Source organism: Meleagris gallopavo, chromosome 5 (genome assembly GCF_000146605.3).
Source record: "Meleagris gallopavo isolate NT-WF06-2002-E0010 breed Aviagen turkey brand Nicholas breeding stock chromosome 5, Turkey_5.1, whole genome shotgun sequence".
Lineage (NCBI taxonomy): Eukaryota > Metazoa > Chordata > Aves > Galliformes > Phasianidae > Meleagris > Meleagris gallopavo.
In genome coordinates, this window is record NC_015015.2 from 22,982,172 (window position 1) to 23,000,398 (window position 18,227).

General features: G+C 41.8%; 1 protein-coding gene across 1 annotated transcript; it reads left to right on the forward strand.

Annotated features, from left to right (window-relative positions):
• Positions 1 to 8,829: 8,829 nt before the first annotated feature.
• Positions 8,830 to 18,227, forward strand: RAPSN (receptor associated protein of the synapse). The gene is made up of 8 exons (XM_010711377.3): positions 8,830 to 9,453; positions 11,880 to 12,218; positions 13,310 to 13,468; positions 13,802 to 13,900; positions 13,991 to 14,113; positions 16,691 to 16,744; positions 17,348 to 17,590; positions 18,186 to 18,227. The coding sequence occupies exons 1-7, from the start codon at positions 9,238 to 9,240 to the stop codon at positions 17,549 to 17,551; spliced, it is 1,194 nt and encodes a 397-aa protein (XP_010709679.1). The 5' UTR covers positions 8,830 to 9,237; the 3' UTR covers positions 17,552 to 17,590; positions 18,186 to 18,227.

Genomic DNA, 18,227 nt, shown 5'->3' on the forward strand with positions numbered 1-18,227 from the left:
TATCTCAGCATTTTTTTTAAGTAGTCTCACAGTTTTAATGGACAATGTACTGCCTTTTGCTTTGGAGCTAAAATACAATCCTTTGTGTTTGTGAACATATTATGAATGCTGTAATATAATATGAAAGTCTCATCCTGCACTAGTCTATAACCTCCAGCTTTGAGAGGTGCTGAGAAAATAAGGCAGCGTACAGGAAGTAAAACAGAGTTCAGGAGAGTTGAGAAGAGAAAAGCCTTGTTTCCTCTCTCCTCTGCTTTCCGCACTCTTCCCAAAATGTTTCTTCTCTTTTGCAGTTCCAGAAGTTGAGGGGAGGAAACAAAGGTGTATCAAAATTTAAGAATTAACATATTTATAAACCTTATGAATGGTTCAGGAAACATATTTTCTATTCATCAAACTGGCAACAGTGACTGTAGAGCTACTCAGAGCCCAGAATCCCCTCCTTGCAAAGCCAGGGAGCTGGGGGCTGTTTACATATAAAGGCTGGGAAAGGAAAATCCCTGTGCAGGTCTAATGGTATGGAAAGTGCTCAGCTAGGACAAGTCTTAACTAGCAGTCAAGTCTTAAGGAATTCTTCTCTAATGTGTAGGGTTTTGGTTCCATTTACTTGTCTTGTATAATCTTTTTATTTTCCTGTTCCAAACTACCTAACTCCACAGTTTCATGGGCTACTAGGGAATGAGAAGGGGCTATGGTTAGGATGCTAAAAAAGTCTCAGCTGTCAAACCACCTGTGAATCCCATTGAGTCCTTTGTCTTGTCTCTCACAGTCTCAATCTCTGTGGTTGCCTGTGAGCACTGGAGCCCTATGTTTTTTGAATCGGTCTCCTGAGGAGAGAGCTTGCTCTGTTCTTCTCTTAAACAGAGCTAGTGGAAACCCTGGACAATGGGACAGGGTGAACACAGTAGTCAATGTAGCAGTAGGCCATGGTGTACTCCACAGAGTGGATGCTGAGGGAAATCAAGGCCTCTGTTTCCATTTAGTTTCTGGCAGTTTGATGTTTACTTGGTGTCCTTCATGTACTTTGACTTTTACTTGTCCATCGTTGGCATGTGCTGCCCTTCCCTGTCAACTCCCTTCCCCAGGAGGTCTCATTGTACAGTGCCCATTCTTGTTCTCTCTCTCCTTGTTTGGATGTACTGCTCTGTGTAACTCAGTGGGTCTCCCTCTTTCTGGTTGTTTTTTTTCTAGATTCCTGCCGTTTGTTCATCGTTGTGCCTAAAGCATGTCGATGTGGCGTTCAAGTACATCGTCCAAATCCTTGTCTCTTCAGCTTCTCTGATGCTTGAACTCTCACCTTTGACCTTGTGTTGACCTTTGATGCTGATGTGTATTTTTATTATGTTTGTTTCTTTCTTTGTTTTTTTTTTTTGTGCTGCCAAATTGGTTTTGCTAGAAAGACTGCTGAAGGGGGAATATTTAAACTTGCATTTGAATATAAAAGAATTTCTATTTTTCTAGACCTTCGTAAGATAACCACTTGATTTTGTGAATCTGATTCTTTGTAATTGTCTTCAGAGCAGCCTTGCTAGCATACCTTGTGGAGTGTTTGTATTTCTGTGAACATACAGCCAATCACTTTCTAGGCTTAGTTTTTCTGTGTGCTTAGTTTTAAAAACACAGTTTTGAAGAAAAAGTCAATTATGTCGTGTGATTCGATTTTTGAGGAGACTTCCTAGTCACATTTTGCTGATCTGGTTTCTGTGCTTGAGGAGACAGCATGTGTTTTTGAGTTCGAACTTGTGACTTGAGTGGCATCAGCAGAAAACACTTGAATTACATTTTCTTCCGATTGTAGCTACATTTTTGCCCTTGCATTCATCGATTATTTTTTTATTTTATTTTTCCCCTGCTTCCATGTGTGATTATCAGTCTGCAGTGAAAATTTGATCAAAGTTGATGTTGTATTTTGTTAAGCCCCAGCATGCCTGTTTTTTTTTTTTTTGTAACTACAATCTCCTCAGCAAAATGTGATGTTTTTGTTTTATTCTTTCAAACTGAGATCATGCCCAGAAGTGTTTTGCATGTTTCCTGCTGTTTTCTTCACACCCTCGTATATATCACCTTCACCTCTCTGTTTTCTATAGTTTGTGCAAAAACTGAGCAATTTAATGGGTTTCAAAGGTATCCTTTTAAATTGGTGTTTTTGGTATGAGAAATATCTGATCAGAAGCCACCTGAGGGCATCTACCTGTGCACTTAGACTGTCTGCCTGACAGAACACCTGGACCTTGTTCCATTTCCAGCACTGTCAGAGGCTCTTGGGGGCTGGGCTTCACTATTCCTGTAGTAGGAGTCTTGCTGGAAGGGGATAGCTGGGAAGCAGGAAGATGGGGGAACTTTGTAGTATTTCTGTTTCTAAAGTTCTCTGAAGCTAGGGCTCCTTTGAAACATTCTTTACTAATACTTTATATAATTCAGGGCACATTTTTATGAAGTCTAGCCTCAGCTTAATGCCATCAGTCAGACTCTGGTGGTGGCAGGAACCTGGAAAGATCTAGGGTAGCTCTTGAAAAAAAGTATTTGAAATATTCTAGAGAAAGCATTTGTAAACCTAGTCATACAACTGCTGGCTCTTTTCCCAAGTGACAAGCACAATACGACAGCCTCTGAAGCTGTTACCTGAACAGGGTACCATCCCCAGCTGTCTTCTCAAGGGGCTTAGCTGGGGAATCTCTACGGAGATTTTTTAGTTTTTGTTTAGTTTTTAATTGGGTAATGAGCTGAGCAGTTTTTCTGGCTTGCAGAATGATTGAGAACAGATCACTGCTTTCTGCATGGCAGGCTTCCCCCAACCCTACTTAAGATCTGCACAGGTAGAAAGTGAGAGGTAGCTTCTAGATGAAGGCGTCTGAAGGGTGTTGTGCTGTGATGAAGTTTCAGTCAAAAGGAGCAGAGATCTAGTGTAGATATCTCAACAGTATAGAATGACATGACATGAAATCCCAGGAGAAAGGAGTTTACTAATTATGTTTGATTGGATAGAAATCATACTTTTGTCGAGTGTTTGGGATAATGAAAATGCAGTGAAGATTCCATCCCAATCCTGAGTTGGCTGAGGATACTATACCATTGATATACTAGTTAGATCTGCGTAGACAGTCTTTAAGCAGTTGAAGAGACAGAACATTTTTGAGATTTGGTACATATACCTGGGAATGAAGTGTGAGGCTGGATGAGAAAAGGATAGAGACTTGTTTATTTTGAAGGTAGGGTTGTGGGCTGGCTGCTGTTAGTCCCACAGTCTGAATGCACAGGGCTGGGTGTCAGTGGGCACACTGATACCCTGCAGTGTATTGAGTAACTGCCAATACATTTCTGTACACGCGCATTTGGTTCCGTAAGGAACTCTGGGGAAACCTGTGGAAAAATATCTGAAGAAAACCAAAATGCCAAATGTTGGATGTTTCTTTCCTTTCTTATTTCCTTTCCTTCCTTTGGTTGTTTTAATTGTTCTATGGTGGTTTTAATGGATTTGAGATAGTGGAGCAGCAGCTGCCTTTCTGATTTTTGGCTGCTTTTTGTGAATAATTTAAAAAGAAAATTTACATTTTGGAGACAAACCTGTGGGCTTTTTTATTGGTACAAACATTGTATTTAACACTAGGGGTTTTGTACAGTTTTTTGCCTTTTCTACTAGAAAACAATGTAAAGTGATTCACAATGTGACGAGAAAACAAATTGCCACTATGACCAAATGTAGAGTCTGTTCTGCAGTAATGGGATTTAATCAACTCGAAGTCGTGGTTCAGTCATAGAAATGCTTTTCTTTACCTTGTTTGAGCTGTTCCTTTATTTTTCTTGTTTTGATTTGCAAAACAAAATGTCTTTTCGTGTGAAATTGTGTTGTACTCTGTAGAGAATTACGGATTTTACTTCAATGGTTTAAGAAGCAGAGGAGCACATTTCGCTTTTCTGATGGCAGTTTGTGTAGTGGATTTAAAAATGAAAAGATTTGTTACAAGTTTGGATCAAGCGAGTATGTGTTAAAGGAATTTTCCTTTTGTGTGTGTGTTGTTTTTTTTGTTTTTTTTTTTTGTCCCGAAGGGCAACTTAAAGCTGTTTTAATTGCACAGACACACCGACAATAAGTCATTTTGTATATGCCAAGTGTGGTACCTTCCTTTGTTTATTTGCTATTAAACTGTTTGAGAAGAGTCCCTGTGTGTTGTGTTTGCGTCTTAAATTTGAGGTTCTTTTTGGATCCAGGTATGGGATGCTGAGGAGAGATGAGAACAGTCTTTCAGTTTCTTACTTGTGAACTACAAAAATTTTCATGATCCAGTGTCACTTGTTCTGGATGCACAGAATTGCTTTCCATGCTGATCAGCTACTTTGAGTGCAATTGAAAATGTTTCTATGGTTATTTAGCTTCCATTTGTGTCATTTCCTGCTCAAGTTCTAAACATCTTGGATAACGCTAATATGTGGTTCACTGAAGATTGAGTTGTAGACATACCCAGCCTCACACCCTGCCCATGCAATATGCTTTCTGGTGTTTGAAGGGCTGATTAATTCCAGCGCAACACTAGACTTGAGCTATATATTAACAGAACGTGTGCATGGTGGTATGTAGGATTGGATAACCACTTCTGGACAAGTCATCTCATTCTACTCCTACGATCCCCGTACCTTCCACTCCCACAGCCACCTTACCCCAGACAAGGCTAAGCTTGCTGAACTTGTCCTGATTCTGCAACATGGAAGTGTCTGCAGCCTTCGTGCTTCTGTCCCTGGAAATACTACTCTGGGAAATCCAAACAGGTTAGAATTTTCATAAAACCTCCTGGAGTTTTATAATACCTCAGGACTTAGTAGCCAGGTTTTATGATAGGCAAAAATTTGTGATAAGCAAAGCCTGCTTTGCTTTTAGAACTAAAGTACAATAATTACTTGAAATGTGTTGCCTAAAGGTTAATATTTGTCATAGGCAGAATATAATTCATTCAGAAACTTGACACTAGTTTGATGTTAGTATTGCCCCTCTCAGAGGAGAAAGTACCACAATGACCATGACTCTGTTATGTTTATACTACTATTACACTACTATTTTTTATAGTGGTTTATACTAGTAGATTATACTAGTATTCTACAGTCCAGTAGCGTATTTCCTTCTGCTGGCTTCCATCTCAGACTGCAAGAACACCCAGGGAAAGCTATATTCCTCTCTCATGTTCTTTTCCTCTGTTAAATGGCATACTTGGTTTCACCCCATTACTTCCTACATGACTGTAAATCCGAGAGCACTTGCAAGCACCAGGATTCACTGCTGCATTCCTTCCTTTGCAGTGCCCCATTGCAGAGTGAGGCGCCAAGCCACCTGTTGCATAGTGTGCTGGGATCACTGCAGTTAATTTGCAGCTGTTGAGAAGGGAGGCTGGAGATATTTCAGTTCAAATATGTCTGAGGTGAAAGATGGAGCGAAACAATTGAATCACAGAAGTGGCTTGCTTACTTGGGATGGAAGATTCCCTCTTAGGGCTTGCTGACTTTGTGGCACATGATACCCGAGTGGTTAATAGCAGCTTTGTCCATTGCAACTTATGGAACTGATGGTAGATCCCTCTGGGTAGATAGCATTCATTTTCATTTATTTATTTATTTAGGGACAGTATTTTGTTTTGTTTTAGCCTTTGGAAGTCCGCCACTGATCAATAGACTGTTAATCTATAAATAAGAGCCAGTGTATTAATCTCTGAAAATTAGCAGCACTTTACATAGGTTTTTAAGTTCATCAATATCAACAGGAAAACAAATCTGTGCACTAAGTCCTGATATTGAATGTTTTAGGATACATTGTTTTCCTCTCACATTCTCCCCTAGCTCTCACTATTTGTTTTGACTCCAGGCTCCAATATTCCTGATTTTTTTACACTGTGTTCTGCTGTCTTCATATGCTCAGGAGTCACAGGGGATGCATTATGAAAAGTAATGGGCAAAGAGATGAACAGCTCAGCACTGTTAGAAAGTCAATATGTGTATGACTATAGCTTCACAGTGTAACAGGTGAGATTCCGTGATTTCCACGCATCTTGCAAGCTTGCAGTTCCTTATTTGCAGTTCCATTGATCTTGATGGTTTAATATAGAAGCTGTATTGTATTTATATACAGTATAGAAGCTGTAATGTATTTGTTTCTCACGTGATCTAGAGCAATCTTGAGCTGCAGACTGATGATCCTGCCATTAAATACTCAGGTACACGTAGTCAGTATCTAGGTGATGCTATCCACTTAACCCTCTATATTTAGACAGATTTACTGGGCTTAAGGTGGGTACTGTTCACATCACAGTATGTTTCTGTTTATTGAGGATGATTAGTTTGAGCTTAGTGGTTCTCTAAACTTTAAGTTAAGTTTTCATCTTGGCAGATTATTTTAGTGGACTCTTAGGAGACTAAGCACTGTTTCATTGGAGAATAACATGCAAGTAGGTATGCTGTGATCAGCAAAATGCAGGGCAGATCATTTCCCTGGTAGAATGGCTTTATCAGGCTGCAAATTATCCTTCCTCATGGGATGTAAGAGCAGTGTTACAGTAAAGTGGCCCAGAAGTATCAGGATAAGTTTAAGTTACAGACAGGTATGAAAATAAAGTGAAGTAGTCTGCTCCAGCAAAGAATTATGTGATTTTTTTGTTTGTTTGTTCCCCCTTTTTGAGTCCCAACTGGCTGTTGTCTCTGAGTCTAAGTTTCTACAAGTCCAGAAATCCGATGGCCACATCATTATTATTGCTTTCCACAGGGATCTGTCTTCATCATGTGTCCATCCCATCACCCACCTCTGGAGAGGCATATAGAAATCACTGCAGAAAGGAGCGTTTTTTTTGTATTCTGAATCAGGCTTTTAAAGAAATCCTGAAATCTAAGGGAACTAGATAATTTTAAGTGTTGGCTTTGCGCTTTGACCAGCTCTTTGGTAGCTTTTCTTTCCATCAGTCTTCTGTAGTTTTCCATAGTTTATTTCCAAAGTTGGGGTATACAGAGGCTCTGCTGAAACACTTCCGAGCACATCACCTCCCTGAAAAACAATACTAAATTAAATAATGAGATTATCATATAGATTACAGGCTCACAAAAGAAAATAAGCCTGATGGTATCAAGATTTCTACCATTAAGAAATATGTATTTTCAATTGTTTTCTGGTAGAATTTTGGATAAAGGCATGGATGGAATCTCCAGCCTCTGATTCCTTATTCTTGTGTGTCCTGATTTCTTTAAGAGTATTAAGTCAGGAAGGCTCTTTTTGTTACCTTAGGCAGCTATGACCCAGACCAGCATTCCATCAGTTATCACAGAATGGCCCAAGTTGGAAGGGACCTCAAGGATCATGAATCTCCAACACCCCTGCCACAGGCAGGGTCACCAACCTCCCCATTTAACCTGGACCTGGTTTCCCAGGGTCCCAGGCATCATATTCATATAGAAGCATGGACATAGCTGGAGATATGCCTGCTTCTGTATTTGGGTCTGTTGTTGAAAATCTGAATTGTTATTTCTTCTATTTGGCCAGTAAAAGACTCACAAAACTGTGTCAGGGACTTCTGTATCTGAAAAACTTTATATATCCCTGATGCATCTTCACCCCCCCCACAGTTATGTATTTCTTCTGAAGGGCAGAGTAAGTCTATAGATGGTTCAGAGGCTGGGTCCCTTAAAAATGCATACCAGATCAATAGAGATATGAAACTTACTTCCTAGAGTAACCAGTCTAATTTTACTCTTTCAAAGATATACAGGAGAATAAAAAGCTATCTTCAAATTGGGCTGAGAATCTTATGTAAAGCAGAAGGCGCAGGAATGTATTGCCTCAATTCATTGTAATTCCTCATTAAAGTTCAGAAAAGTCTGGATGTAGAACTTCAAAAATGCCTTTAACAAATTCTGTTGAAGACTCTTGGAAGACTGTCACAGGTATCTGATGGCAGCGAGCAACAGTCAGTCACAAAGTTTTTCCGGGTGGTTATCATCTTGAGAAGTGAAGCCATCAGTGGCATATTGGCAGTGAATTGATGACAGAGCTGATCCTTGAGCACAGAAACAGTCCCCATTGCCAGCTGAGGTCCTCAGAAAGGAGGCAGAATTTTGTGCCTGGCGAAGTATAGAGTCATAGAATCCTTAGAGTTGGAAGGGACCTTTAAAGGTCATCCAGTCCAATTCCCCTGCAGTGAACCAGGGCATACACAGCTAGATTAGGTTGCCCAGGCCGTGATCCAGTTTCGCCTTGAAAGTCTCCAGGAATGGGACATCTACCACATCTCTGAGCAATGTGTTCCAGTGCCTCACCACCCTCACTGTGCAAAAGTTTTTTCTTATATCCAACCTAAATATACCCTCTTTAAGCTTGAAACCATTTCCCCTTGTTCTGTCACAACTGACCCTGCTAAAAGAGTCTGTCCCCCTCTTTCTTGTAGCTCACTTTTGTGCATTGAAAGGCCACTATCAGGTCTCCCTGGAGCCTTGTTCAGGCTGATCAGCCCCAGCTCTTTCATGCTGTCTTTGTAGGAGAAGTGTTCTGTCTTTTGGATCATTTTTGTGGTCCTCTCTGGGTATGCTCTACTATCAGGCACATTGTTGCAAGCAGAGTGTACTTACTGGAATTTTTGAATTCCTTTGTAAAACATAACCTACTTCTTAGAGTATATATTGTTCCTAAAGATACAGTGCTAGCTGAGTCTACTACTTCCCAGACTACCCCATCACCACAGTGCTTTTGCAAAAGAAAATGGCAAGTGAGAAAAGAGAAGCAAACATAACATTGCTGTGACTGCAGCTGATTGTCTGTCCCTCCATGAGGTATTTATAAGCTGCATACTGGCAGGCTGGGGTGGGCAGTTGGCTCACCCTGACCTTGGAGGCTGGAAGTCTGATGAGCATTCCTGGGAGCCACGTGAGCCAGATTGGCAGGAACAGCTGCAACCAATGGAGATGCCTAGCAGTGGCTGCTCAGATTGAGTTTCACTCCAGTCACTTGAGATTTTTCTCTTTCTCCCCCTGTTGTGCTTTTCGTCTTCGTTGGTGGGGTTGGATGAATGCACTGATGCAGTCTTAGTGAGCAAGACATTCGTTTAGTGGATTTGGGATTCTACCTTCATTGCCTTCCACAGCTCCAGCTGCCTGGCATGGCTGGGCTTTTATAGCTCCAAGCTTTCTGAGCACACAACCTGCCCTCCTGTATCAGGGCATTTTATGTTGTGTTCTCTCAGGCTCTTCTTTTTTGCTGTATTTAGAGATTAGTATATGAGGCTTTTTAATGCATGGGAGATGGGTCAGGACCAGACAAAGCAACAGATAGAAAAAGGACTCCATCTCTACCAGTCTAATCGGACTGAAAAGGCTCTGCAAGTCTGGATGAGGGTTTTGGAGAAGTCTGCGGATCCTGCTGGCAGGTTTCGCGTTTTGGGTTGCCTCATCACTGCTCATGCAGAGATGGGCAGATACAAAGATATGCTGAAGGTAAGGCAAACTGGAGATGAATGCATGCTGTTGTGTTATACCCACTACAGAGCGTGGCTGGAGATTAGAATGTAAAATCAGGGCTTTTATGTTGCATAGAGTAACATGTACTGGCTATTGGGAGCATGTTGTGAGCTGCCTTAATCGCTGTGTTGATAGCTCCAGCTTACAAGATACATAGAGTACAGCTTCTTATTGGGCCTCATCCTTCAGGATGGTTAATGAGGTTCTCTAGGTAATCATGGGGACTTTTCTTGATTTATTCCTCATACAAGCATACCATGTGATAAAGCTTCAGACAAAGGTATGAATACAGAACCTTTACTACAGCATAAACTGTTTTCAGCGTGTACATCAGAGTAAATAGAGATCTTCAAGTAGATTCTATAGAATAAGAGTAGTCTTGTGAGGAGGTGTCTGTTTTCTTGTTCAACTGCTTGGTATCTGTCACAGATCTGACGTTTTTCTTACAATTGTTTGCAAGGGGACTGATTAAGAGGGGAACAGAGATTCCTTTATGGGAGTGGGAGGGTGGATGTTGAAAGATGTTCAAGGAAGAGTCTGACATTTGAGGTCAGAGAGGGGCTCCCAGTTGTGAGGACAGCATTGGAGAAAGGATATAGGACTTGATCAAAGAGTGGCAAAAAGAAGCTGAAGCTACATATAGAAAAGCATGAGGATAAACACATTTGATGAAGTGAATAAGAAGAAGCTGATGAATGGATCTGAGAAGTCACAGGATGCACACATATAGTAGCAGACAGTGTCTGGGAGAGTGATTAAGGAATCTGGAAGACATGACAGTGTTTTAACAGTCTTAAGTAGCTACCCCAGCCTAAAATCGGGTCTTACTAAAGGGCTTTGATGTTCTGATGTTTTTGACTGTCTCTTACTAGACTAGTAATCATTCAGCACGTAGCACAAAAAGTGAAGGGGGTGCCCACATCTCATTGAAAATTTCCTGGTAGCTCTGTTTAGAAGTGGTGGGGTCATCTTATGAGTAAACCCGTGCACATGTCAAAACCTCATCTACAAAGCAGATAATTAGCATGAAGACAAAAAGGGTATTAACACATATGGAAAACATCTGAAGACAAAAAGTTCTGAGAAATGTTGTGGGACTAGGTGGTGGCAGAAACAACAGACTGATTAGGGAAGAGAGAATCCAAAAAGGTAAGGTGTAGCTACCTGAAGAAAATACTGAAGTCTTCATGGAAGCAAGAAACAGGCAAATGAATGAACCCAAGATACTCAAACCATAATTTGTTACCCCTGAAGAGAACAGAAGAATGGGATCAAACTAGGTGAATTTTAGTTCCTCCTAGTATTAGGAAAAACAAATAGCTTCAGTCAAACTGAGTATTTTACTGCAAATTATCAAAGATAGAGGATGGAAAACATTAGCATTAATCACTGAGAGAGGAAATAATGGGGAAAAAGGGGTCTTTGAATTAAACACACGAAATTAACTGTGATTTAAGAAGAGTTGTTATGCTCAGTCTCTCGGAGAGAAAAGTTGCTTCACACCATGGAATCAGGCTGTGGCAATCGAGAAGTAATGAAGAACTTACATAAAGGTAAGGGAATGCAGGAAAGACTAAGCTAACACATGCTAATGAGCACGTGAAATGCTAAGGAGGGGGTGGACATATACACCCAAGCATAAGCAATTGTATTGGTTTTTACTTTGTGGAATGCATAACATGTTCTAGCAGCTTAAATTATTATGTATTGCCAATGTGCAAAAATGAAGCAGTGCGTTTAGGAATTGTTATCTATAAATCTGACTGCTAGTCTTTAATGAAAACACACATGGAGAAAATTGCTGAATATTTACCTTTGCTATGAATATTAATTCAAGGCAGCAGTGTGCTTGGTTCATCACAGAGCACAGAAGAGAATTTCTGCTCAGAAGAGCATGAGGTCTAAAAGAAAAAAGACTTAGAATTTACTAGAACTGGATGCAGGGAATCATAGAATTAAAAAACAATACTAAATTATAATTTTTAGTATAAAATTGATGAAATAGCTTACTTAGTTTCTTTAATTGAGTATTTCAATATCTTAAGCCTTCCAGAGAAAGCAGAATTAATTATGTGAGCAGAAGAAAGTGGAGCTCCCAGAGGTTTTCTGCCTCTCCTGCTTCTCTTTAGGGTCACTTAACATTTTTCTTCCACTAACTGCCAGCTCAATTTCCATGTCCAAGAGGCTGAGAAAGAGATTTCTTCAGACTGCTCACATGCATAGACTGCTTACGTGTAAACCTTCAGATAATTAATTGCTCGTTGTATACAGTGCCGTGTGATCCATGCTGCCCTGCTCAGGGATGTGCCACTTTTCCAGTGCAGGATGATACTCTGTGAGTGTTTGAGCTGTATTTAAGTAAATTACATGCCTTTTATAAACATGGTCTTTTCTACTTGAAGTTTGCAGTGGTACAGATTGACACAGCACGGGAGCTGGAAGACCCAAATTACCTTACAGAGGGCTATCTAAACCTGGCTCGCAGCAATGAGAAACTCTGTGAATTCCAGAAAACAATATCTTACTGTAAGACATGCTTGAACATGCAGGGTACTACTGTGAGCCCGCAGCTGAATGGCCAGGTGAGCCTCAGCATGGGCAATGCCTTCCTGGGCCTCAGCATTTTCCAGAAGGCTTTGGAGTGCTTTGAAAAAGCTTTACGCTATGCACACAACAATGACGACAAGATGCTGGAGTGTCGAGTCTGCTGTAGCCTTGGGAACTTCTATGCCCAGATAAAGGTGCAGTAATCCAAAGGGGGGGAGGATGGGAGGGCAATTGTCTTATTATGGAAAGCACTGTGAATTTCAACTTATATCTGCTATAGGAAGTGCAGTGCTGGCAGAATGTTCCAAATTTAAATATCTACACTGTAAAATCATCAGAGAATACTCCTCTTTGCAGTAAGGACCGGTGGAATGCTTATGTAGTGCAGCAGAAACAGCTGTGAATTGAAGAGATTAAACTTAGCTTCAAAGATCACATCAAAGGAGGCAAGGTCTGCAAGCAGGCAGAACTCAAAGGATTCTAGTTCAACTACTGTTGCAGGCAAATAGTTATTTGAATGTACAAAACCAAGCAGCAATTGAGGGCGAAGTGATTTGCAGTTCCAACTTCCATTATAAATGCAACAAATCATATCTCTTCTCGAAAAAGTCTTGATTTTTGTCAGTAATGGAAGACTCACTAACTGAAGTATCTCACTTGAGAATGGTTTAGATATCTTTAATACTTTTATGTACTTATCATAAAACAAGGTTTATTTCTAAACTTTTTTAATGCAGAAGGGTGTGTAGATTTTTTTTTTTTTTGGCATGTGTGTTTTAACTAGTTATTGTGGATTTGCTGAGGCCATTATTACTTTGTTCCTGCTTCCTGCAGTGCTGAATAACCAGCCTCTGAGAGATCTTGACTTTCCACATGAAGAACGTGAGGGCTCCATGTATATGCTGAAAGCAGAGATAACATAAATAACATAAAACCAGAGACAGTTTTCAGGCTTCAGCTACAGAAGAGAACAATTAATTCTGGCAGCATACGGCTGTTGGCGTACTATATAAAATTCATATGCTGTGTCATTTCTCACATGTCCTGAAAATAGAGAGCAATATGAATTCAGCACATGGCAATTCCACCTTCCACATTTGTTTGATATTCACATTAATAGAGAAAGCAGGGCATGTGGAAGAGGACAGGCAGGGGAAGAAAGGCGTACAAAAATCTGCTAGCTGTTGCAGTATTAGTAAATCAAAAATAGTTGCTTTTTTCCCTTTTTTTTTTTCTTTTTTCTTTTTCAGTCTTTTGCTGTCACTACTGTCTGTCTGCCTTGCAGGACTATGAGAAAGCTTTGTTCTTCCCATGTAAAGCAGCAGAGCTGGTGAATGACTATGGTGCAGGCTGGAGCTTGAAGTACCGTGCAATGAGCCAGTATCACATGGCAGTCGCCTACCGGAAACTGGGCCGCTTGGCAGACGCTATGGACTGCTGTGAGGTACAAGGGTGCAAGCAGACACAGAGCTGGCAGTGGTGGCATCTTGCCTACAGGACAGGGCTGGGAGGAAGAGGGAAGCCATGACTTTCACACCTGGCTCTAGATATTCCCACCGTCTCCCAATCTTAAAGCTCTAGTTTTAGTAGCAGTGTGTGCCTCAAAATTGGAGCCTATGAATGTCCTCTAGTTAGGAACATGAACAAGACTGTACTTTTAAACTAACTAAAAAAATGCTGCACCATTTCTCCAGAGCTGACCCTTCAGTGCTGGAACATACAGCCCTGCTCCGTTTGTTCTGAGCTCCTTACCCACCAAAGGCCTGATTTCTTTCAGGAGTCCATGAAGATTGCCCTTCAGCATGGTGACCGGCCTCTGCAGGCACTGTGTCTGCTGTGCTTTGCTGATATCCATCTCAGTCGCAGAGATGTGCAGGTACAGCTACCATGAAAGACACAGGGGATGGGAAGAGGGTGTGAAAAGCGGGTCATAGCAAAACATGTCTGTTCCTCCCTGCTGCTGCAGACAGCCTTTCCCCGGTATGATTCTGCCATGAGCATCATGACAGAGATTGGAAACCGCCTGGGTCAGATCCAGGTGCTGCTAGGAGTGGCTAAGTGCTGGATGATCCAGAAGGAGCTGGACAAGGTCAGTAACAAACTTGTTTCTGCATAAGTCTTTTAGATGAGATGAGAGTAATCATTTTCTGAGCTGAATGCCCATCAGATGCATAGAGAGCTGTCCCCCTTTGTTCTACCAACAGTCTCTTGCTTGTGTAATTTTGTTTCTCCAGATGGTTCCTCTAAGCCAGGAATTAGTTGCTAACAATATGAACATCCATTCTGAGTCAGGCTGGTGAGCTACAGAACTGTCTCATTAGTCAGTCCTGATGACTTTAAACACTACACTGAGAAACCAGCATTGAGGAAAGGAAGTCTGCTTCTGCCACTGCAGGCAATCAGCTTATTCTCTAAAATAGATTCTGCTGCCTACTCCCTAGCAATATGACTAAGCTTATTACTGTGATCATTTTTAGATAGCCCTACAGCTCCACCATGTGCTTTGCAGACAAATGTGACCATAAATTCCTAGAGAAACTAGAGGTATATAAATCATGATGTGAAGCAGAGAAATGAACAGAAAAGGATTTGAGAACAGACAGCAGGTCAATATAGTATAAGAGGGTGAAGTTCACTGTTTTGAAAGTGCTTAGGCAGTGTATATGTCTTAAAATCCAGATTGTACTAGATGCAGCGGATCCCACTGTTAGTGGGCTGGAGAAGAAAATGCTCAAAAGTTAGTCATCAGTGCTGAAGGACCTGGAATGTCTACATAGTGACACACTGGGATGCCATTTTGGGTGTAGATACCTGAAGTTTCACTCTTATCAATAACGAGAGACACAAAGTATATGAGGTAAAATGAAGCTTCTCAGAAGGAAAACAAGCATGTGCCAGTCAGAAAAAACACGCTCAAAGTGCAATCAGCATCTGAGTTCCCTACAGCGGGAAATCAATTGGGTAAAACACACATTGCAATCTTACTACGTAAAAACTGTTTGCATTGGAAGAAAAGGTGGACTTAAAAACTTTCCCTAATCATGTATCTCTCATATATCATATTCAAAAATATGGGACGGGACACAGGTAGGCCACTAAACAAAAAAATATTCAGAGCACTTATCTAATCTCTACACTTCCTCATCCCGCCTTCAGCCACTGCCATCCTCTGATATCACAGGCAGATCTCTATGAAACCCTGACAAGGACTTTGCAGAGAGCCCTAATCTCACCAGTACCCGTAAAAGAAGGGAATGAGTTTTGGTTTCCACACTAAGCGTTAGAGGCAAGTCTGTCCTAATGGTCAGGGACCTTATGCCCATCACCCCAAACATAACCTCCTTAAATGTCAAAGCACTGAACGATTGCCCAAGGCTATTCCTCAGTTTACCCGTCCCAGTTTCCATTTCTGATGCTGCTCCATCCCAGTATCAGTTACTTAAGAAAGCTTTCCACTTGCAGATTCCCTGTTCTTATCCTGGCCTTCTTGGGGCAGTTTCCTCTAACAGTTAGTCCCACTTTCCTTTCATTGCATGTAGTTAATACTGTGTCTGTCCCAATTCCTCTCCAGCTGCTGTCACAGCCTATTTGCCCAAACTCTCATGCAGTCTCGTGTTCCTCTCTTAGACAAACTGTCCCCTGAACTTCTCAGCATTTCTTCTCCTTCCACTTCATATGCTTCACTTTCTTAATCCTAGTAATTAATTTCAAGTTTTCCAGTATACGGTCACTATTCCTAGGCACACCCTTCAGTAATATTTTATCTGCTACCCATTGGTTCCTGCCTACTTCCTCTGCAAGTCCATTATCCTAGGCTGTTACTGCCACAGATTTAATGCCATCTCCTCTGTATTCAGAGTGCATTCTTTCATCTCAGATGGTTCTCAACTCCTTTAACTTTACCTACTATTCCACTGCGGAAATTTGGTAACATTCCTCATCAATATTGTGGTTCGGGGTAAACGTCTTCTTCCCCCTCAACAAACCTGAAGTGGGTCTCTGCATTTCTGGGAAATGGAGACTGAGTATCAGAACAGCGTGGAACGCCCTGACATGTAAGGGAAAGTAGAGATTCATTTGATATAACAGTTGCCATGCTAAACATTTTCCTTCAAACTGGAAAAGATTACTTGCAGTACACTTCTACAGTGTGCTATATGTAAGTAGGACAAAGTGGATGCATGAAGAGCAAGAAGATGGAAAAGCACGTTAGTAGTGCTGATCCCTTCCTTCCCCTTGTAAAAATGAAATTGGAGCTGCTCAAAGAGATTGGGCCTGTAAGGCAGGATGGGGACAAGTCTTCCTTTACTTATGCTTCATCCCAACCATGAAGACTGTGTGATTGATTTTAAATGAGTGTATTCTGTCTGCTTAGAAACCCACCTCTGCCAGCATCATAGCCCTTCTTTGCATGACGTGGTTGGAACAGAAATGATGCTCTGTTATCTGTGTGGGTTGTTTTTCTTCAGAAACAAAGCTTTTCTTCTGAATGGACTTTTGGTGGGATATATCTACCAGACAGCCATGTGTTCAGGTTGCAGGGATGTTTGTTCATTCAAATTTCACTCTGTATCTCTACTTCTTTCAGTTCCTGTCAGGGCATTCATACATGTACATTTTTGTTATATCAGACTGAGAATTGATAATATATGCTCTCCATTTACAGGCTCTGGAAAGCATTGAAAAGGCACAGGAACTGGCAGAGGGACTAGGGAACAAGGTAGGATCCTATAGCTTCTCTTCATTACTTTCTCTAGTCTTCTGTCAAGCAATTTAATAATCCAAGCATTAAAGTATCCAGAACTTGTTATTGCTTACTAATGAGTCTATATTAACCAACTGATGCTTTGTTGTGTTCAGTTATAAGCACTGGCATCAACATGCAGATCTGAAAAGCGAGGAAGAGGTTACTGTGGGATAAACAGGGACAAATGGGGAGCATTAAAAACGCAATGTGAAGCAACTGCAGAGCTGGAGGATTAGGGGTCTCTCTTGAAGAATACTTTTGGCCTGTGCCACACCTGAACTGAGTACTGGCTGCAGGCAGAGGGAAGTAAAATGCAGTGTATGTTGTGCATAGCTCAGAAACACCATTTTGATGAAAAAGCATCAAAGTGCTTCAAACATGGTGACCCCTTTTCTGATGTAGGGAAATAGCCAGTGCTGCAGGACCAAACGTCCTTATGACTGGTCCTATCCCTTGGGCACCCTTTTATGCTGACACTTCTCTAGCTGACTAATTGGGACCATAGTGGTCCTGTCCCTTTGATACTGCTCTATCTTCACCTTGTTCATTTTTCTTGTTTCTGCCTCTCATGCGCAGCTTGGTCTGCTGAAGCTCCACTGTCTGTGTGAAAGGATCTATCGCACAAAGGGGCAGCAGCGAGAATTGCGTGACCATGTAGTGAAGTTCCATGAATGCGTGGAGGAGATGGAGCTGTACTGTGGCATGTGTGGAGAATCTATTGGGGAGAAGAACAACCAGCTGCAGGCGCTGCCTTGCTCCCACTTCTTCCACTTGAAGTAATGAGCTGGAAATACTGGAGATCTTTGCCCTTATGTTAGAGTAAGGAGCAGTTCATGCCCAGAACAGGACAGCTGTGTATGCTCTTCCCCAGGTGTTCTACAGGATCTCATTAGCCATAGCCTTTAGAGGGTGAGATTTAGTCATAACATCCACCTCACTCCCTTGCCTTGTAGGCACTCAGCTCAGTTCACAGATGATCTCATTTACTTTCTCATGGGAGATCTGTGCTCCCACAGGTGGTTTGGCTTTTCCCCCTGAACCCTTCCATTTCACTCTAGTAGGTGAAGCATACAGAGCTGAGTAAGGCGTTCAGTCCATTACTGTGCTACTGTCACGAAGGACATCATTTTTAGTTCCAAAACTTAAGTATTCAAGAATACACCATCAGGGTGACGCTACACCACTATGGGACTGCCTCCGGAGTCCGGGGGGCTGCTGTCCCTAGCAGGAAAAGAGAGCAATGCGGCTTCCTCTTGTAGAGGAACGCGCTACAGCGCTTCCACCAAACCGGTGTATGAGAGATCTCGGGAGTGTCCGGGCCGGCTGCGTGCCCGCCCGTGTGTGCAGTGCTCAGAGGTAGCACTGGCAGCGGGGGCGGCGGAATTCCCTCTCACCCGCCCGCCTTCTTTTGCAGGTGCCTGCAGACCAACGGGACGCGGGGCTGCCCCAACTGCCG